At 41.9% G+C, this 18022-nt stretch overlaps 1 protein-coding gene across 3 annotated transcripts in view; it reads left to right on the forward strand.

Annotated features, from left to right (window-relative positions):
- ADAMTS12 (ADAM metallopeptidase with thrombospondin type 1 motif 12) overlaps positions 1-18022 on the forward strand; it is a 292155-nt gene that overhangs the window by 193371 nt on the left and 80762 nt on the right. For all 3 annotated transcript variants that reach the window (XM_082724445.1, XM_082724446.1, XM_082724447.1), the window contains 3 exons: positions 1265-1410; positions 5685-5854; positions 17406-17539. In XM_082724445.1, the coding sequence (XP_082580571.1) occupies positions 1265-1410; positions 5685-5854; positions 17406-17539 (450 nt within the window). The remainder of the gene's footprint in view (positions 1-1264; positions 1411-5684; positions 5855-17405; positions 17540-18022) is intronic.

The raw sequence follows: 18022 nt of genomic DNA on the forward strand, positions 1-18022 counted from the left end.
TCTGCAGAATTTACGGTTGATAACATCTGCTGAGCTTACTATCACCCTTCATTTTGACTTCTTCCCCCCTCCCTGTTAAAAACTGAAAAGGCAAGCCAGTGGCTTCTGCCTTCCAAAGATGCTGGACTTGAGCCACTTGTTATCTTCATTCTCATCATCTGATCTGACTACATTTCTTGACATCCTGCCCATTTAACTAAGGAGGAAAGCCAGACCTCCAAGAATTCAGAAGATGGAATTTCTGCAGACCGCTTGAGAGCAGGGGCACGTGTGCTGCTCAGCTAGACCAGCTGTGTTTGTTGTGAGCCTAAGATTCAGACATTTTCTGGGTATCTTTATACTGCCTGAGAGTGGCAGTATCCATCACCGAGATTCTAGAACTTGGTCAGAATGCACAGTGACCAGAAATAATGAGGGAAAGGACACTAGCAGAGAAAGCGTGCCCAAACCCTCAAACAACCAAGTTTCATTTTCTTTTCTTTTCTTTCTTTCTTTCTTTCTTTCTTTCTTTCTTTCTTTCTTTCTTTCTTTCTTTCTTTCTTTCTTTCTTTCTTTTCTTCTTTTAATGTTCACCTTCCTAAGCTGACAGCTGTGGAAGGATTGCCTTGAAGAGAGAGGACAGCTTTTTTTTTCTGAGCCACAGCTAGAACTAGAAACAATGGATAGAGTTACAGGGAACAAAAATTGTTCTCATTATTAGAACTTCAACTAGTGTTTTTCGGCTACGGATGGACTTTTTGCAAGAGGATGCCGTGTCTGCTGCTGACATTAGATACCTACCGAGATACCTACCTAAGGAGAAGTGTTATCTCAGTGTCAGTCTGCAAAATGTTTGTTTATGGTCTGCAGCAAGGTAAGGAGCTTGCAGCCGAAAGTAAATCAATGACATTATAAAACAACTTTGTTGCTAAGCAGACTGAGCCGACATGAGTGTCAGAGCAGGACTTTCCCAGTGAAGGAAGCAGGGTGTGGCTTTACCTTTTGCCATGCCATCCGCCAACTGCACTTAGAGGAACATTCCCCAATTGGCTGACTGCAACAAGGCAGCGGAAAGTTTCCTTTGGTTTCTAACATTGTCTCATTCGAAAACCCAAGACTCTTGGGAGACATTTTTTTGTAAGCCCTACTTTGTTCTCCATACGCTGTGTGACCATTGGAAGCCTGCTTGCTTGGGGAGAATTGGGTTTAGATTTCTAGGGTTCTTGGCTCAGCATGCTATGGGAACTTTCATGATGTATGTGTCTCCTGCCTCTTACCTCTCCAGTGGTGTATGGCTGGCAAGTGCATCACAGTGGGGAAGAAACCAGAGAGCATCCCTGGTGGCTGGGGCCGCTGGTCGCCCTGGTCCCACTGCTCCAGGACCTGTGGGGCTGGGGCCCAGAGTGCAGAGAGGCTCTGCAACAATCCTGAGTAAGTCTGGCCAAAACTATTTCCCTTCCTTCCACGAGCGCCGGAGACCAGTCTTGGCTAACGTGATGCCAGTGAGCTTAATCCTCCTAGGAGAAGTTCAGTGGGTTCCTAAAACTAAAGAGAACCAGAAGATTCTTCAAAATATGGTTCTGTTTTGTTTAATGTTGGTGTGGCACTGGATGGTTACTAGAACTTGGATAAATACGCTCATCCCATCATTTGGAGAAATAAGTAAATTTTCATGTGAAAAGATAATCCATGGGAAAGATCTTAGGAGACTATGCAGGGAAATTTTTCTAGATAACTTCACTCTGTCAGTGAAATATTACTTAAACTCAATTTTGCTAGTAAGTCTGTAGCTTTCTTTGAATCATAATGAATGCTTAATTTTATGAAAATAATTTTCTTCCCTTAAGTTAACTAATAAATAGTACATTTTTGAGCATAATTATTTTGAAAATTTTAGATAAGGATTTTATGAACCTTAAGCTTTAATATTAACCATATTAAAGGTTCCAGAGAAGTTAATACACAAAGTAGTTTTTAATTTTTTAATTAAGGTACTAAAGTTTTTCATTATTTTAAATTTGCATAATGATCTATTATGTGAATTAAATTTAAATTCCCTTGTTTTCCAAATATATATGACATTAAAAAGAAAAGACTTTATGTATTTATTTGAGAGAGTGGGAGACAGATGGAGAGGGAGCGGCAGACTCCCTACGGAGTAGAGAGCCTGATGTGGGGCTTGATGCAAGGACCCTGGGACCATGATCTGAGCTGAAGGCAGATGTTTAACTGACTGAGCCACCCAGGCGCCCCCCCCAAATATATATGGCATTCTTAACTTCATTATTGCCTGGCATACTTGGGAAATTTTTAAGAAGTGTACATGTGATGCCTCTGGAAAGTAGAAAATATGTTAAGCTCCTTTGGCCTAGATTTTCATTAATCTGCACCGAGGAGTAAGAGTCCCTTTTTTTAAAAGGCAAATAGTGAATGTGATTACAATGTCCTAAGTATCTAAGTTCCAAATGTCACTTTTCCTTTTTATTAGTAAATATATTACTCTATGTATATATGTGTGTGTATGTATACATACACTGAATATTTAATAAAGATATATAATAAATTTCTCCTAAGAATTAAGTTAATATATATAAAGAGTTGAACACAGAACCTACTAATTAAATTGTCAATAAATGGTAGGTGTTACAGTAGTTATTATGATCTTTTTTCTCATTTATCACTCATAAAAGCATACCTTTGAGGGATTGGGATGAAATTGTTTTTAAATTTTACTCTTTAATAAAAGTCGCTCTTGTTTAAATAAAAGATTTCAGTGGCTTCAAAAATTAGAAGCCAGGGATTTCTTATTTCTGCAGAAAATCTTCATTTTGTGAGTTATTTCAATGTGATAAGAAATATGATTTCCATTTTAGAGATTAGTTAATGTAGGCGATTTGCTCTGAGACCTGTTGTCTGTGTTCTGTGTTCCGCCGCTACTGTCTACAGCCTCTTGGGAGGGTGATCTGTGGTAGTCAGAAAGGGACATCTTTGTTGAGGAACTGTTGGATGAATCTCTAACTTGGCGTCATGGGAAAAATGGTTCCAATGCCCATCTTAGAGACCACAGTGTGTCATAGAGTTTCCTCAGGTGAGTGACCCTGTCTGAGCTCAGTAGCTTGTTTGATTAAGTTTGTTGAGAACAATGACAATGGAAACATAGCCTCAGATTCAGTTGTGTGACTCAGGTTATGGATTCAGGCCAGTGCGGGGTCAGCTGACATTGAGACTCTGCTCTTGATGTTGATCAGGTGTCTAGTAAGAAGCCAGCAGAGGTTGTAAGACTTTCAGAGATGTTTGTTGGATGGAAATGGATTGGAGAAGAGCCAAGTCATAAAGTGTCACTCTGTCTTTATGAATGGGAAATAGATCTAACCTCAGATATCATGGACAATTCTTACTACCTTCTACATGGAGTCAGTAAAGGTGAACTGGTATGGTCAAAGCTCTTTTATGTTCAAGGAACAGAAGGCTACTCAAACCACATAATGAAAGGTGGGGAGGGAAATATAGGAAATGTCATGGGCGCTCAAGGAGAGCAAAGTACAGCAGAACCTCATGAGAAGACAACTGCAACCAGAAATGAATAAGACTGCCAGGGTTTGAAGTCTTTGTCCCCCTAGACCACATGGTCAGGCAGCGTAACAATGGATGAGGACTCTGGCTATGGACTAAAGAAGATAAGGGCTTAAATCTTGGCTCTCCAACTATCAGTTGGGCACTTTGGGAAGATGTCCTACTTCCCCGTGCTTTTAGAATGTGATTTCATCGAGACTGCTCACTTGGCATGCTTTCTGTCTTAGCACCAAGAAGCCACTTCCATCCATCCTCTAAGGCTGTTCTCCAGGAGAGCTGTTCTGTGAGTTCTTTCCAATCAGCCTGACTTCCACTGTTTACTTCCTTCCTCAAACCCTCACTGTACTTACAGTCAGGGGTACATAATTGCTCTTAAATTTTCTCTTATTTATTACATAGATGATTATTTTTTTTCCTCCTCAAGACTATAAGCTTCTAGGAGACACAGGGCATGGGTTGACCTTTTTTGGACTCTGTCCTCCCTAGAAATGATGTTGAACACATTGTATAAATACTTGTTGATTAATACTTACAATAATCCAACAATGATATCATTTACTGAGCTCTTACACTGTATTAGCTACTCTATTAAATCTTCATGTGCATTGTCTTGTGATTAAGAACTATTATGCTCATTTCACAAATGAAAAAAAATTGTGGTCTAGAGAAATAAGATAACTTGTTCAAAATCATCTAATTAATAATACAAAGTAAAGCAGAGTTCAAACCCCAAGGTATTTGACCCCATTCTGCTGCACTGCAAAAGCAGACACAATTCCCAATTTCAGACACAGTAAGTGGAGACAAGAAGACATACATAGATTGCCTGGAACTTTCTTTTTTTAATTTTTAAGAAAGATTTTATTTATTTATTTGAGAGAGAGCATGAGAAGGGGGAGGGTAAGAGGGAGAAGCAGACTTCCCATTAATCAGGTATCCTGATGTGGGACTTGATTCTGGGACTCCAGGATCATGACCTGAGTTGGAGCAGTCACTTAACCAACTGAGTCACCTAGGTGCCCTGCCTGGAGCTTTCTTAAAGGACAGAGAATTCCTCTTCTTCTGTGACAGCAGTCTGATATATTTCTTTTGCCCTTTTTGAATGAATAATTGATCCTCGTGGGAAGGTTGTTACTGCCCTTGTGTGTATTGCAAAGGAAAAAAAAAGGGTGGAGAAAGATTATTCTAAAACAAAGTTAACTTATATTTTCACTGAATGTTTATTAAGAGCTGTCTGTACTCAAAATATGACTTAGAGATTACAGGTGACATAGAGCTTGGATTGGATCATCAGTGAACTGTGTTTTGGAGTGGTAAGTAGAGTAAATGCATACAGTAGATACAAGCAGGCATCAGTGAAAGGAGAAAGAGTTTACTTCTGGCAGAAATCCAGGAAGAGGGGCGCCTGGGTGGCTCAGTGGGTTAAGCTGCTGCCTTCAGCTCGGGTTGTGATCTCGGGGTCCTGAGATCGAGCCCCGCATCGGGCTCTCTGCTCAGCGGGGAGCCTGCTTCCCTCTCTCTCTCTCTGCCTGCCTCTCCATCTACTTGTGATTTCTCTCTGTAAAATAAATAAATAAAATCTTTGAAAAAAAAAAAAAAAGAAATCCAGGAAGAGTTTATGATGGAGGTATAGCATTATTCAGTCCTGAAAGCTTTGGTAGCAGGTAGACAGAGATTTAAGAAGGGGGAGGTCTATCCAGGGGCATGGAAGAGAAATAGTAAATAAGTCAACTTGTGTCACTGGAAAAATATGGAAATGAAGGGGTGGGTGAGAAGTGGTTGGTAGGATGAATTAAGTCAGGATCATGAGGGCCTTGAATGTTAAGCTAAAGAGGCTGGACTTGGTTCTGTGGTATATTTTGAGTTTGGGAGGCTGGGGGGATATACAAGTAGAAAAGATATACTCACTGTTTCAAATTAGGCAACTACAGACCTGGAACTGAATGGTCCTGGGCAACAACAACCGTCAAAAAATGTATGAAATTGGAAGAATTTCGGCAAAAGGTTAGTTTTGAGCGTAGATCAGGGCATGGTTTGGCCAAGACCAGACATGACTAGATGCCAAGGGATGTTAAAGGAAAAATGGTAGCCTCTAAGGAAACAAACGAACAGCTTGTCTGTTTCCTGTGTAGACCCAAGTTTGGCGGGAAGTACTGCACTGGGGAGAGGAAACGCTATCGCTTGTGCAACGTCCACCCCTGTCGCCCAGACGTGCCCACCTTCCGGCAGATGCAGTGCAGTGAGTTTGACACCGTTCCCTACAAGAATGAGCTCTACCACTGGTTTCCAGTTTTTAATCCAGGTAAGGAGCTGTGACAGTATAGGACAGTAGGAGCGTTTCTATGTCAGGGCATCTGGGATGCCCTGGGATGCCCTGGGTGCCCTGCAAAGTTCCACAAAGAGAGAATTACACCAGAAGGAGTTTTATATTTAAAGAGTGGAAATGCTGGCCTGGTTAGGTTGATTATTACATGTTGAAGGCTGAAGATATCTATCCGGTGACGGGTTCTGTGGGAAATAAAAGACACTTATCAAACATGGCGGCTCACTTCAGAACCTGGGAGGTGCCCCTAAGTCATCAGTGGGGCAAGCGGGAGTGTGGTACTAGATTGCTGATGAAAGTGCTCCTTGATGAGTGTGTGAACTGATTATAATTTTGGCGGAAATTCAGAGAAGGTTGTTGTAGGTTTGGAGTCATTTCACAGAAGACTGCTAAGAAGTGTTGATGATTGTTAAGCATGAGAGGTCTTTCTACTGGAAGAAAGAAAAGGGAAAGCATTCAAAACAGAATCAGTCATTCCAGCTGACAGGAGGAAAACACAAGGAAACCAGGATGGTAGGAATGCCTTCATCAGAAATAAATGCAAGCCAGTTCTGGGCCAGAAATCAATATTTTGTATGTACAGGAGAGTATAAGAAGTGTAAAAAGTAAAATCAAGCATCTAAAGGATGCTCATCAGGTGATGGGAACACAGCTGAGCTGCAGAATGAACCAGAAGCTTTGACAATGCTTCCCCTGTGTAAGTACCAGTTACATCTTCCCTCCTGAAACTGAAGAAGACTCATTAACCATTAGGTACAGATTAGCATCCAAAAATATCCATGCAATGTGTTATTATTCAAGCAGAGAATGAAAGAGGGAAGATTTTCCTGAGCTAAGGAGATTTGAGTCAAGGGAGTAAAGAATAAGCAAAATTTTTGATGATTTTTTTTTTAAGTTTCTGTCAATTCAGTGTGATAGAACACAAGAGGAATCATGTGAATGAAAATTATGTATTTGGACTATTTAAAAAATTATATAGCCGGGGCACCTGGGTGGCTCCGTGGGTTAAGCCTCTGCCTTCGGCTCAGGTCATGATCTCAGGGTCCTGGGATCGAGTCCCTCGTCGGGCTCTCTGCTCAGCGGGGAGCCTGCTTCCCCCTCTCTCTGTGCCTGCCTCTCTGCCTACCTGTGATCTCTCTCTCTCTATGTCAAATAAATCTTTAAAAAAAAATAAAAAATTATATAGCCAATTGCTTTTGAAAGAAAGACTCAATAGTGCTTTGTCATTTTGGGGTCTCTGGACTACCCCGACGGTGTTTGGTTGTCACGGGCCACATTTGCTCCTTGCCCCCACACCGTTGAGCATCATCCTTGCTCTACAGGTGTGAGTCATTTGGTTATTAATTCAACTTTTCAGCTTCCTTATCCAGGTGCTTGAATATAGCAGAACTCATGTGTATAGTCATGTGGACACACACACATGTACATGCACCCATGCACATGTGTGCACAGGAGCTTTCACACACACATACAAACACACACACACAACTAAAGATGAAAGGTACATCCAATTAGAACTATCTGTCTTTATATTTTGAACATTCTCTATTTTTTTGGAGCTCTTTGGGACAGTAGTGCTGTAGACCCCAAATGAGCAACCTTCCTGAACTAAAATAGCATAGCTGGCCCAGGGTTGGGACATGGGCTTAGTTTGGGATCCCCTCCTTGCCTGATGCAGGGTGGGGTTTGAGCTGAATTCTGACAGTTCCAGTAGCTAGATTTAGAATAATAAGATGTGATTTGCCTTGGCTTTTCATTTATTTACCAAGCATCTGTCATATGCCTGCATATCGCATAGCAGAACAATAGGTACCAAAGAAACGAGTCATCAAAGTGGACATAAATTTCACTCACTTTGGAGGGATCATTTTGCATCTGTCACTGATACTGATGCTGAGTAAACCACAGGGGGGATTCAGCTGAGGGCCATCTGCTGACCTCACTATCCACTCGGGCTGGAAGCCTCCCTCCCCCATCCTGGTGGTATCCTGCAGGCTCTGGGACCATTCCTGAAGCACAGTGACTTAGCTGCTAATCCAGGTAGCTACCGCCTTGAGCAAACACACTGATTTATTTTCCTCATTAAACTCTACCCTACAGAGTTGTTATTTGTTTAGTTGGTGACCAGAAGTAGGTCATTCATGTCAACACCAGGCATGGAGCATTTCTTCTGGGCCAGGCATTGAGCACTTCACCCTCCCAGCCTCACCATCAGAAGTCACCAGAGGATAAAGTAGATGTACAGCAGGGTTTTCAACCCACGTGGCGGACACTGATAAGTGTCTTGGTGAATGACTTTGAGCAGCTGGGCTAACTAGCTAATGACAGAAGAAGAACCATAGATTCAAGCAATTTGGAATAAGCATAGAAACTCCATCAAATTTTATTGTTTTCTATGGAACCCCAGGGCTTCCAAAAATGCTTGATTCTGATTTCATTGTTTTAAAAGATTTTATTTATTTATTTGACAAACAGAGATCACAAGTAGGCAGAGAGGCAGGCAGAGAGAAGGGGAAGCAGGTTTCCTGCTGAGCAGAGAGCCTGACTTGGGGCTCGATCCCAGGACCCTGAGATCATGACCTGAGCTGAAGGCAGAGGCTTAACCCACTGAACCACCCAGGAGCCCCTAATTTCATTTTTCAAAAAAATTTTTAAACTAGTCTTTAAAAGTGCATGTGATATGCTGAGCACTGGGTGTTAGACGCAACTAATGAATCGTTGGATGCTAATCAAAACTAATGATGTAGTGTATGCTGGCTAATTGAACATCATATGCCAAAAAAATCAAAGTGCAATGAAAAACAATGCTTACACTAAAAAATACTGTGTTTCAAGCTTTAATATACCAAAGACCACCAGTGCACTAACTTACATAGTCAAATTAATTTGGCTTTTTGAAGACCTTAGAATGAAAGTCTCCCATCAATACAATTTAATTGAGAAATATCCTGAGATTGCAGGCTGAGTTGCTCTAAACTGTTATTTGCAACTGTTTGCCTGTGAGTTGAGATTTTTCAATATTGTGCAACAAAAAACTGAAAGGAAATAATTAGATGCTGCAGCGAACGTAAGTCTAATTGCCATCCATAGGCTTGATTTCAAAATGTTCTGTTCCTCTTAATGATTTCTTTAGATCCCACTGACTTCTTTTTAACCACTATATCCTTGACCTTCAAAATTTTGCTTCATAAAATCCTGACTATGTTAGTTGCAAGTTCTTGTTTGAAAAAAAAGAAAAATAATTATTCTGCTTAAAAGATTTGAAAACTACTAAATCAATCTAGATCAACTTCCTTTCCAAGATAGACATTTTCTTTTCTAGCACTCCTGACAAAAAAACTATCCATACTTCCCTTGATCACTTTCATGTAGGCACCAGCATGAAGAGCTGCCCTGATCAGCTGCATTTTCTGACTAGTATTTATATAAGCATGTGACTCTATGTTTTACTCTATGTTTTCTCATTTACCCACTCCCTAGCCTTGGAGATAAAGAAGCTTAGTCTCAGAGGTGAAAATAACTTATTCAAGGTTATAGGATTTTATAAAATAGAGCTGGAATTAAAGTATAAGTCTGACTAAGAAGCTGATAGATAGATGATGGATATATATTTAAATGAATTTATACAGATTCTCAGGAACTTTGTTAGCCTGTGTTAATAGAAATGTTTATCTATCCTACATCTTCTATTAGGAAATGACCAGAGCCTGCTATCAGTGTTGTCGCTTTCCTGGAATCTCTCTCTTTTTAGATTTTCATCTTTCTTAGAACACCCAATTTAGCCCAAATTCATTTAGGCTAATTTTTAACTTGTTGCTTCCAGATATTTAAGACCTAGTAAATGCTCGGTGCCAGTGAGGCTTCCAGCAAAGGTGGAGGTTTCTGATGTGAAGTCAGGCCCCATCTGCTCCTCCTGGAATAGGATACTTCAGGAACATCTTTCCAGAATCGCTGCAGTTAGGGTTCCCTAGGAAACAGACTCAGAAACCAGCACTAGCAGGCAGGAGGTTCAGCAGCTGTGGGAGAAAAGGAGAGGGAAGGCAGAGCAAGTATGCAAGGGGGAAGCTGGCCTGCAGGGCATGCACAGCAAAGGCCATGCCCCTCCCCACGGAGAGCTCTGCACTTGGCAGAGACTTTCAGAGTGGCCAGGCTGAGGTGAGAGAGCCAGACCTTTATGGCCCAGCTGGACCGGTCGCTGAATGTGGTCTGCCTAGGGAAGGAGTGAGAGTCCTTGGATAAGGAAACTTTCTTAAACCAGGGTGACAATTGAGCGTCCCACAAGCGGGAGGGCTCAGTCCCACACCCAGCCTGGGAGGTGTGCACGGAGCTTATTGCAATAATACTTGGGCTTTTGATAGGAACAGCCTTTAAAGAGAATGTAAGCATGGGGAGCAGCGTAGGAGATCTTCTGGCTAGAGCCTCTCATTTGACAGATTAGGAATCTATGGCTTTCATTTCCATCATTAGGAAATGAGGGAATAGTATGGACGCTGTTGGCAGACAGCCCAAAGCCAGGCCCAACCCTCTTTGCCCTCACTTGCCGCTACAATAAAAGAAGATGAAAAGACTCACAAACTTATATTCCGGGGAGATCCAAATCTGACCAAAGAGGTAAAGATGGAGGCTCCTCAGGGTAAGGCTTGGGAGGGTTTTCGGTTTTGTTTTTGTTCTGGAGGGAAGGGGGAGCGCAGAGGGAGAGAGAGAATCTTAAGCAGACTCCATGCCCAGTGTACACGCAGAGCCTGACGCAGGGCTCCTGCTCAGGACTCTGAGATCATGACCTGAGCCAAAATCAAGAGTCACACGCTTCACCAACTGAGCTGTGCAGGTGCCTCTGCAAGGGTTTGCAATGGAGGGTACTCCGTTACAAGGGTACTAACGGAGCTGTCCTCACCCCCACACCTTCCTGCCGTTCACCTTGCGGGGAGTAGAGCAGTCACAGTGCATCCAGAAAGTGGACACCCCACATCGAGTGGCTGAGCAGGAAGGCCAGAAGGCGGATGACTTTAAACTCCCGCCTGTGGATCTCCCGTCTTTGGGGGCAAATAAAGTCCCACCTGTTTCAGACAAGGAAACAATAATTTCTGCTACTTTCAGTGAAACTATCTCCTAACTGATAATGGGAAGAGCTTGTCTTAGACTTAGGTCAGGCTTTGCTCTGGGCCAGACCCTCCACCCAGCATGTTATGTGTTTTCCTGATTTTCTCTCCACAAGAAAATAATAGGAGGAAATGTAGGGGTTTGTCCCAGTTTTTCTGGACTTGCTCTTAGGTGAAGAGAATTTAAGTGGCTTGCCTAAACGCAGACTGTAGCGTAGAGCCAGGAGGAATTAGCCCAGGCCTGACTGCAGCCTCCGTGCTAACCAGTAAAACAGACTAGGCTAAGGTTCTGTCCTTAACAACCACGCATTGCATTTTGAATTTTACCTAAGATGATGTTCCTATTTTTAGGAACAGATGATCTCACGGGCAAGGAACTCTGGTCCGGAGAAAAGAGCCCCCACTGTGACAAGTTGTGACAAATGTTAGCTTTGTTAAACTGATCTGTCTCGAATCCTTGAAAACCAGGTTTTTCTAAACTTATAAGCATTATGACAAAATTGTTCTTAAATAATTTAAGTTGTAATTCCAAAGATAGTATCACATTTCTTAAACATATTCATCAAAAGACAGAACATAAAAATATATAACAAATGGAAAATATTACTACATTTAGCCTCACCTAAAACATCAGTGGAATAGGTTTAATTTATTGGAAAAAATTACCTCTGTTCTTGTTTTTATAGCTCCACGGTTATTGTAGAATGTATTAATTTTAATGTCTTCTTCTGTTTAATTAATATTATATTTTGATATATTTAGGGATTATAATATTGCCATATCAGAAAGTAAAAGAATATACAAGTTTAGATCTGCCAAAGTTACAGAGTCTTAGCAATTGTTTGATTTTTGGTTGAGTTTTTGGTAAGAACTTTATATGTTTTTTCCTTCAAGCTGATCTGAGCCTTGTTATTAAACTGAGTTTGTTACATTAAATATTGTTACAAGAATAAAACATCTTAAGTTGTGTCTTTTGCTTAAGGTTTAGTATTTCTTGAAATCTGGCAAGAAACAGCAGATGTGCATATCACCCATGTCTTCTGCTCATGCAGGCTCTTCATTGTCCTATGAGACCTCACTTAGAAAACACAAGTTCAAATATAAAATTAAGACCTTCAAGGGCTGCCTGGCTAACTCAGTGGGTTAGGCGTCCGAGTCTTAATTTTGGCTCAGTTCAGGATCTCATGGTTGTGAAATCCAGCCCCATGTCCGGCTCGGCACTGGGCATGGAGTCCACTTGGGATTCTCTCTCTCCCTCTCCCTCCCTCCCTTGGCTCTCTGCTCCTACTCTCTTTCTCTCAAAAAAAAAAAAAAAAAACAGAGCTTCAAGACAGTGATGTAGAGCATTCAGCCAAGTGTTACGTCCTGGCCAGCAGCTTTGGGGCTCATACTGGGGAAGCCCTGCCTAAAAATGGAGTGTAGAAACTGGATTTTTGTTTAAATGGTGAAACTCTACTAGCAATCTACTTACAAAATATGAAATGCATCAAAAGTTTTCCTTGACCTAAGAAATACTTTTATCCTTCTTACCAAGTTTTATCTTTGGCTTCTAATGACCACTTCTGAAAATCATTATCCGAAACTCTTGAGCCATCCTGTTTCACCAGAAGTGAAAATGCAACCGTTGATTCATTAGGTTCATTTAATTCCTTACACTTCCTTTGAGAGGATTAATCAGACAGAGTGAGGCTGAGAGTTCACCAGTAAATGAGCCTGAAAGTCTTCCCTTAGCTGAATTATAAATGGGTTTGAAAGCTCTTGAAAGGTAGAGAAAAAGAAAATCTTGTGATCCAAAGGGAAGTGTCAGGGCAGATGAATAAATCTGAGACAGTGAAAACATTCAATGCTGTGGATGTTATGGAATCCAAGGGGTTGGGACAGACTGTGATGATACTATAATGATGGTGGAGAGCTCAGAGCATCTGTGGCTACTCCTGTCTCCTACAGAGGCCTGTGTTCTAGGCCAACCCAATGACGTACCCGAAGCACCATGGAAGAGAAAGGCCAGAGGAGAGGACAGGGAAGTAGGACTTCAGGGTCAGGCTTGTAAAGTGCTGAAATGACCCTCCACCTTCCATTCAACAAGGTGCTGCTGCTCTCAAGCACAGGGTTCTTTCTGGCCTTCGGCACCCCTGTGGGTCACAGGTGTGTGAGCTCTGGGATAGTGGGAGCAGGAGGTCTGTGTGTTGTTATTGCCTGAAGATTCTTTACTGGATTATTCCTAAGACTCCATGGACCACTATGCTTAGATTCGGTAGAAATGTGTGTTTCTTCCACGAGTAGACTAGAGTTAGCCTGTCTAACCTTGGGTCGTAGTAGTCCCGTATCACATGAGCAACATGCAAAGAAGTCCTGAAATGAGGGCCTCTCTTCTTGGAGATGTGTTTTATCACAGAAGAAAGGAGACCTTTCCGGTGTTCTTGTTGGATGGCCAAGACGTTATTTTTAAAAGAAATTTATGTTTCCTTAAGAGACATGCACATGTATGTTATAGAATGAAATAAAATAAATTCTCATCCCTTGCTTCACTCATTCCTTAGCGTCCACCGTTGTTAACAGCAGGTTTTAGCTGGGACACAGATGAAATCCTGCCTGGTCAATCCTGCCACGTGCTGTGCTCATTAGCAGAATGTCATGACATTGTGGCTTACTTCATTCCCCCTAGTGACTGCATAGTGACTCTGAATATATGAAACGACATAATGGAAGTGCCCCTTCATGGATCTGTCCTTCTCTCTTTGCATAAACATTTAATTGCTGCAACGAACAACCTTGACTTTCATCACTAAGGTCAAGGTTCATTTTTATGACTGAGTTGAAGATTATCTCTCAGGATCGAGGTGGTCTCTTTGCCACTTGATCCAAAATTTTCTCCCTAACAGTGTTGACATCTGTCATGTCTGTTAATTAGTGAATGTGCGTTAAAAGCCTTTTCTAGGAGTAAGGTCCTGTTAGTATTCCTTGGGAAATGTTGATGGTAGTAACTGCCACATTTAAGCCACTGCTCTATGCCAGATGCCTCATGAGAGGTTTTAATACTCTTCTCCGACAAGCCCCTCCGACAAGTAGACTAGAGACCGAGGAGGCCTTGGGCGAGATGTAGGAGTCAGACCTGAGACCCGAATTGCTGGGGGTCTGATGCCCAAGCCGTGTGAAGCAGATTCCCACAGACTGTTCTTATTCTCACCTCCTCCATGTACTGGAGTCCTCAACAGGCATATGTTCTGTCCTCTCCTTCACACGCTGAGCAGGCCAGCCATGGCCGGTTAATGCACAGAGGACCAAAATGCCCTGGCGGACATTGCTGCTTGGTCAAGGAGCTTGTCCAGTCCATAATCTCAGAAGTGTAGAGCAGTGAGGACCTTAGCGGTAACTGTATGAGCAGAACAGCTTCGAACCAGGTCCAGAGGGGCAGTAGAGGAAAGTCACAGAACCAATTACTGACCTACCAAGATCTAGAATTTTGTATGATAAACTGACAAGACAAATTGTTTAAGAAATAGTAAAACAAAGTCCGGGTTTACTGTAGAACTGATTAGAAGTGACATAACAGAATAATCTGAAGGCAAAGAGGCTCTTTCAGGAAAGGATTTTCTGGGTGGGAAGGAGAACTGAATCAGCATTACAAGATAGGTGTCTTTGGAGAAGACTGGTGTGATAGAAGCATGGCATGGGGGAGCAACTGTGAGACCTTTAAAATTCATAGAGTTCATGGTAAAGACGTGAGAACCGAGATCATGACTGCTGTGTGTCAAGCACTTACTGTGGACCAGACCCCATGCCGAATGCTCCACATTCGATCTCCGTCTTAACCCTCACCAGTTGCATTGTAATGTGGGAATTATTATCCCTGTTTTTCAGATGAAGAAACTGAGTCACAGAAAGCTTAAGTAACTTTCTCAAGGAAATACTGGGTTTTCATGAGCTAAAGCTTTTATATACACTCTCTGTAGAAATCCGTGACTCCACAGGCTGGTGGTTCTCACTATATTTAAGCCCTGTGAAAAAATATTAAAATGGAGTCCCACTGGAATTCTACCAACACGATCTGTAAATAAATGCATTGCCTAGTAACATACAGAATGGATGTTAGAGAGCTTCTATTAAAGAAATGCTGTGCCTGTCGCTTAAGGCATAGTAGAGTGGGCTCTAAGCTAAGGCACCAGATTTGGCTCTGCTACTCACACTGTGAGATCTCGGGAATCTTCGTTTTTCAGTGCCACATCTATGAAATGGTGCTAAGAAAAGAACAACACCATAGGGTGGTTGCAATAATTAAAATGAGAGGAAACTGCTAGGAAGCACAGCAAGATCTGTGAGAGTGTGCAAATGCTATGTTGGCTTTTTTTTTATTATTATTATTAAGTAAAATTCTTCTTAACTCACCATATAAACAAGACTAGCGAAAGTCTCTGGATGGTTTTTTCCTTCAGGGAGTGAGTCAAACATCATAAGGCCAGAGGGAGTAAAACTAAGGCAAACACTAGAACTTCACCATTCTGGAGTTCAGTACAATGCCTGCCGTTGGATGGGGGCTTAGATGCTAGGAGGACCCATTTCTAGAACCCCTGAGAGTGAGCGTTCTTAAGTTTGCACCCTAGGCGCTTGGAGGCCCAACCCTTTCCAGCAGGCTGGAACAGATAACTCCTTTAGAAAAGCTCCAGAATTATTCAGAGCAGCTTTCTCTTTTTGCTTTATGTGTCCAAACACAGTATCTCAAATCCAAATTCTAAAGCTCGAATCAAATTCTCATTTAACAGTGCTTTCTCTGCCTCTGTCCTTCTAGTTAATAGCCCAGGGTTTCATGAAATGATTCTCCAGACTCAGCCCACCTGGATGGATGATTGCATCTCCAGGAGAGCAGAGCGGAGCCTCGGTGGCTCCCTCTTGTACTTCTGCTCCAGTTCAGGTGGCGACAGAGCTAATCATACTGCCAGGAATAAAGGTTTACAGTCATCCCAGGTCTTGCTTTGTCCCTGCCCCCTACCCGCCCCCCAACCCCCGGCCTGTGGCCCTTTTCCATTGGTGCTTTGTGCTGTGATCTCTGCAACTCATTTTGATTTTGTCATTTTCTCAGACAACTTATCCATTGCTCTTTATATAATATAAGTTAGTATTCTTTCTTTGCTTTTATTTTTCTCCTTTGAGCTTTAAAAGGTGTTCTTGACCCCTGTCTCAAGTTTGTCTCTAGCTTCTGCTCTTAGTTATATTTGTGTTTTATGCTTTTATTTCTTTACCAAACGGATCATCGCACTCTTGAGGAGCCACACCTAGGCTTTGTGTTAGCTGGGTATTTGTATCAGCATCCACACGGGGTGGGTCCTTGGCACATGGCCGATGGCTGGTCTCATTGAGCCCTCAGCTGGTCACATCTGCCAGAAACTCAAGTTCAATCCCAATAAACAGATCCAAACGAGATTCTTCCCAAGATGGACCTTTCTGAAGAAGACATTCTCAAGCTTTTTTTTGTTAAAGATTTATTTATTTATTTACTTAACGGATAGAGATCACAAGTAGGCAGAGAGGCAGGTAGAGAGAGAGGAGGAATCAGGCTCCCTGCTGAACAGAGCGCCCGATGCGGGGCTTGATTCCAGGACCCCGAGATCATGATCTGAGCCGAAGGCAGAGGCTTTAACCCACTGAGCCACTCAGGTGCCTTTACCTATTAAAATTTTTAAGGCAATTTTTGTTTTCAAAGTTACCTATCTTTTTCTGGTACTCTAATTTTATTAAGTAAATCTTTAGAACAGTTCCTGTGCTGGAAATCACCCTATCCTCATTAACAAAGGAATAGAACATTGAACCCTAGAATGTATTCGTGGGAGGAGAGAGCATGGTGGGATAGACCATTACGGTAAGCTCGTTGGCTTCAGCTTCAGCAAAAAGTCAGGCTTTCTATTTCTCTGTGTTTGTAAATTTGTGTCCAGGCACTTGTTGAACTTGAGGAGAATAAAGAAAAATATTTGTTGGAGGTGGGGTCATGATTGTGGTGGCGGTTGTTGTAGAGAGCTGGCCCTGGGGGAGGGGCCTGCCTCTTCCCTAGAGGTCTGCTTCTTTGCAACAGATGGTGGGTGGGCACCATGCTTCTCTTGAGTCTGGCAGCACTGGTTACTATTGCTTCTTTTCTAGGTTAGCCCCAGAGGCTCCGCACCTTCATTTTATAAGCACAGTTCCATGTTTGATTGAAAGGTTACATTGTTTATAACAAAAAGCATAGCATTTTAAAGCAATCTCCCCAATTTAATTTGTTGTAAAACCCTTTAACTGGAGAAAAAGAAAAAGCCTGCATTTCAACATGTGTCATGGGAGAGTGAAAAATGGGAATCTCCAGATAAGCGACTTGTGGGGATAGTGAGTACAAAAGAATCCTGTAGGAACGGTGCAGAGCTAAAAAAGCTAATTTGCAAGGATTTGTCTCTTTTTCACTCCAGCACATCCTTGTGAGCTCTACTGCCGACCCATAGATGGCCAGTTTTCCGAGAAAATGCTGGATGCTGTCATTGATGGTACTCCTTGCTTTGAAGGTGGCAACAGCAGAAATGTCTGTATTAATGGCATATGTAAGGTATTGGGTATGTTTCCTTAATCTACAACTTCATTAAATCATGGTTTTTATTAATTCAGGAAGTCAGATGTTCTAAGCTTTCTTTTGTGACTTTGACATGTGGTCCTTTTTTTAGTATGTGATCTGCGAGACTGGACTTGAAAGTCTTGATCAGAGTCAACAGTTTGGAATTGAAAGCTTTCACTCCTGCTGTGGTCTTTCTTGACTAACTGATGTGCTCTGTGATGTCATTTTAGGCATAGAACAGGTCAAGTTGAAGAAGCAACAACTTAAAGGAAGAATTATTAGGAAGAGTTGACCCTGATTATTTTTGTGGTATTAAATTACTAGCTGGTTACTTACCAGCAGAGTACTTAAACTTGAGAAAAATCTGAAATTAACAGTAGTTTGCGTAGTGTTTTGTGCAAAGCATTTTTACATGTAATTCTCCGTTGATTACCAGAATAATCTACCGTAAGAGGAGAGATGACTTGATAGGAACTT

This window comes from Mustela nivalis, assembly GCF_964662115.1.
Source record: "Mustela nivalis genome assembly, chromosome: 3".
Lineage (NCBI taxonomy): Eukaryota > Metazoa > Chordata > Mammalia > Carnivora > Mustelidae > Mustela > Mustela nivalis.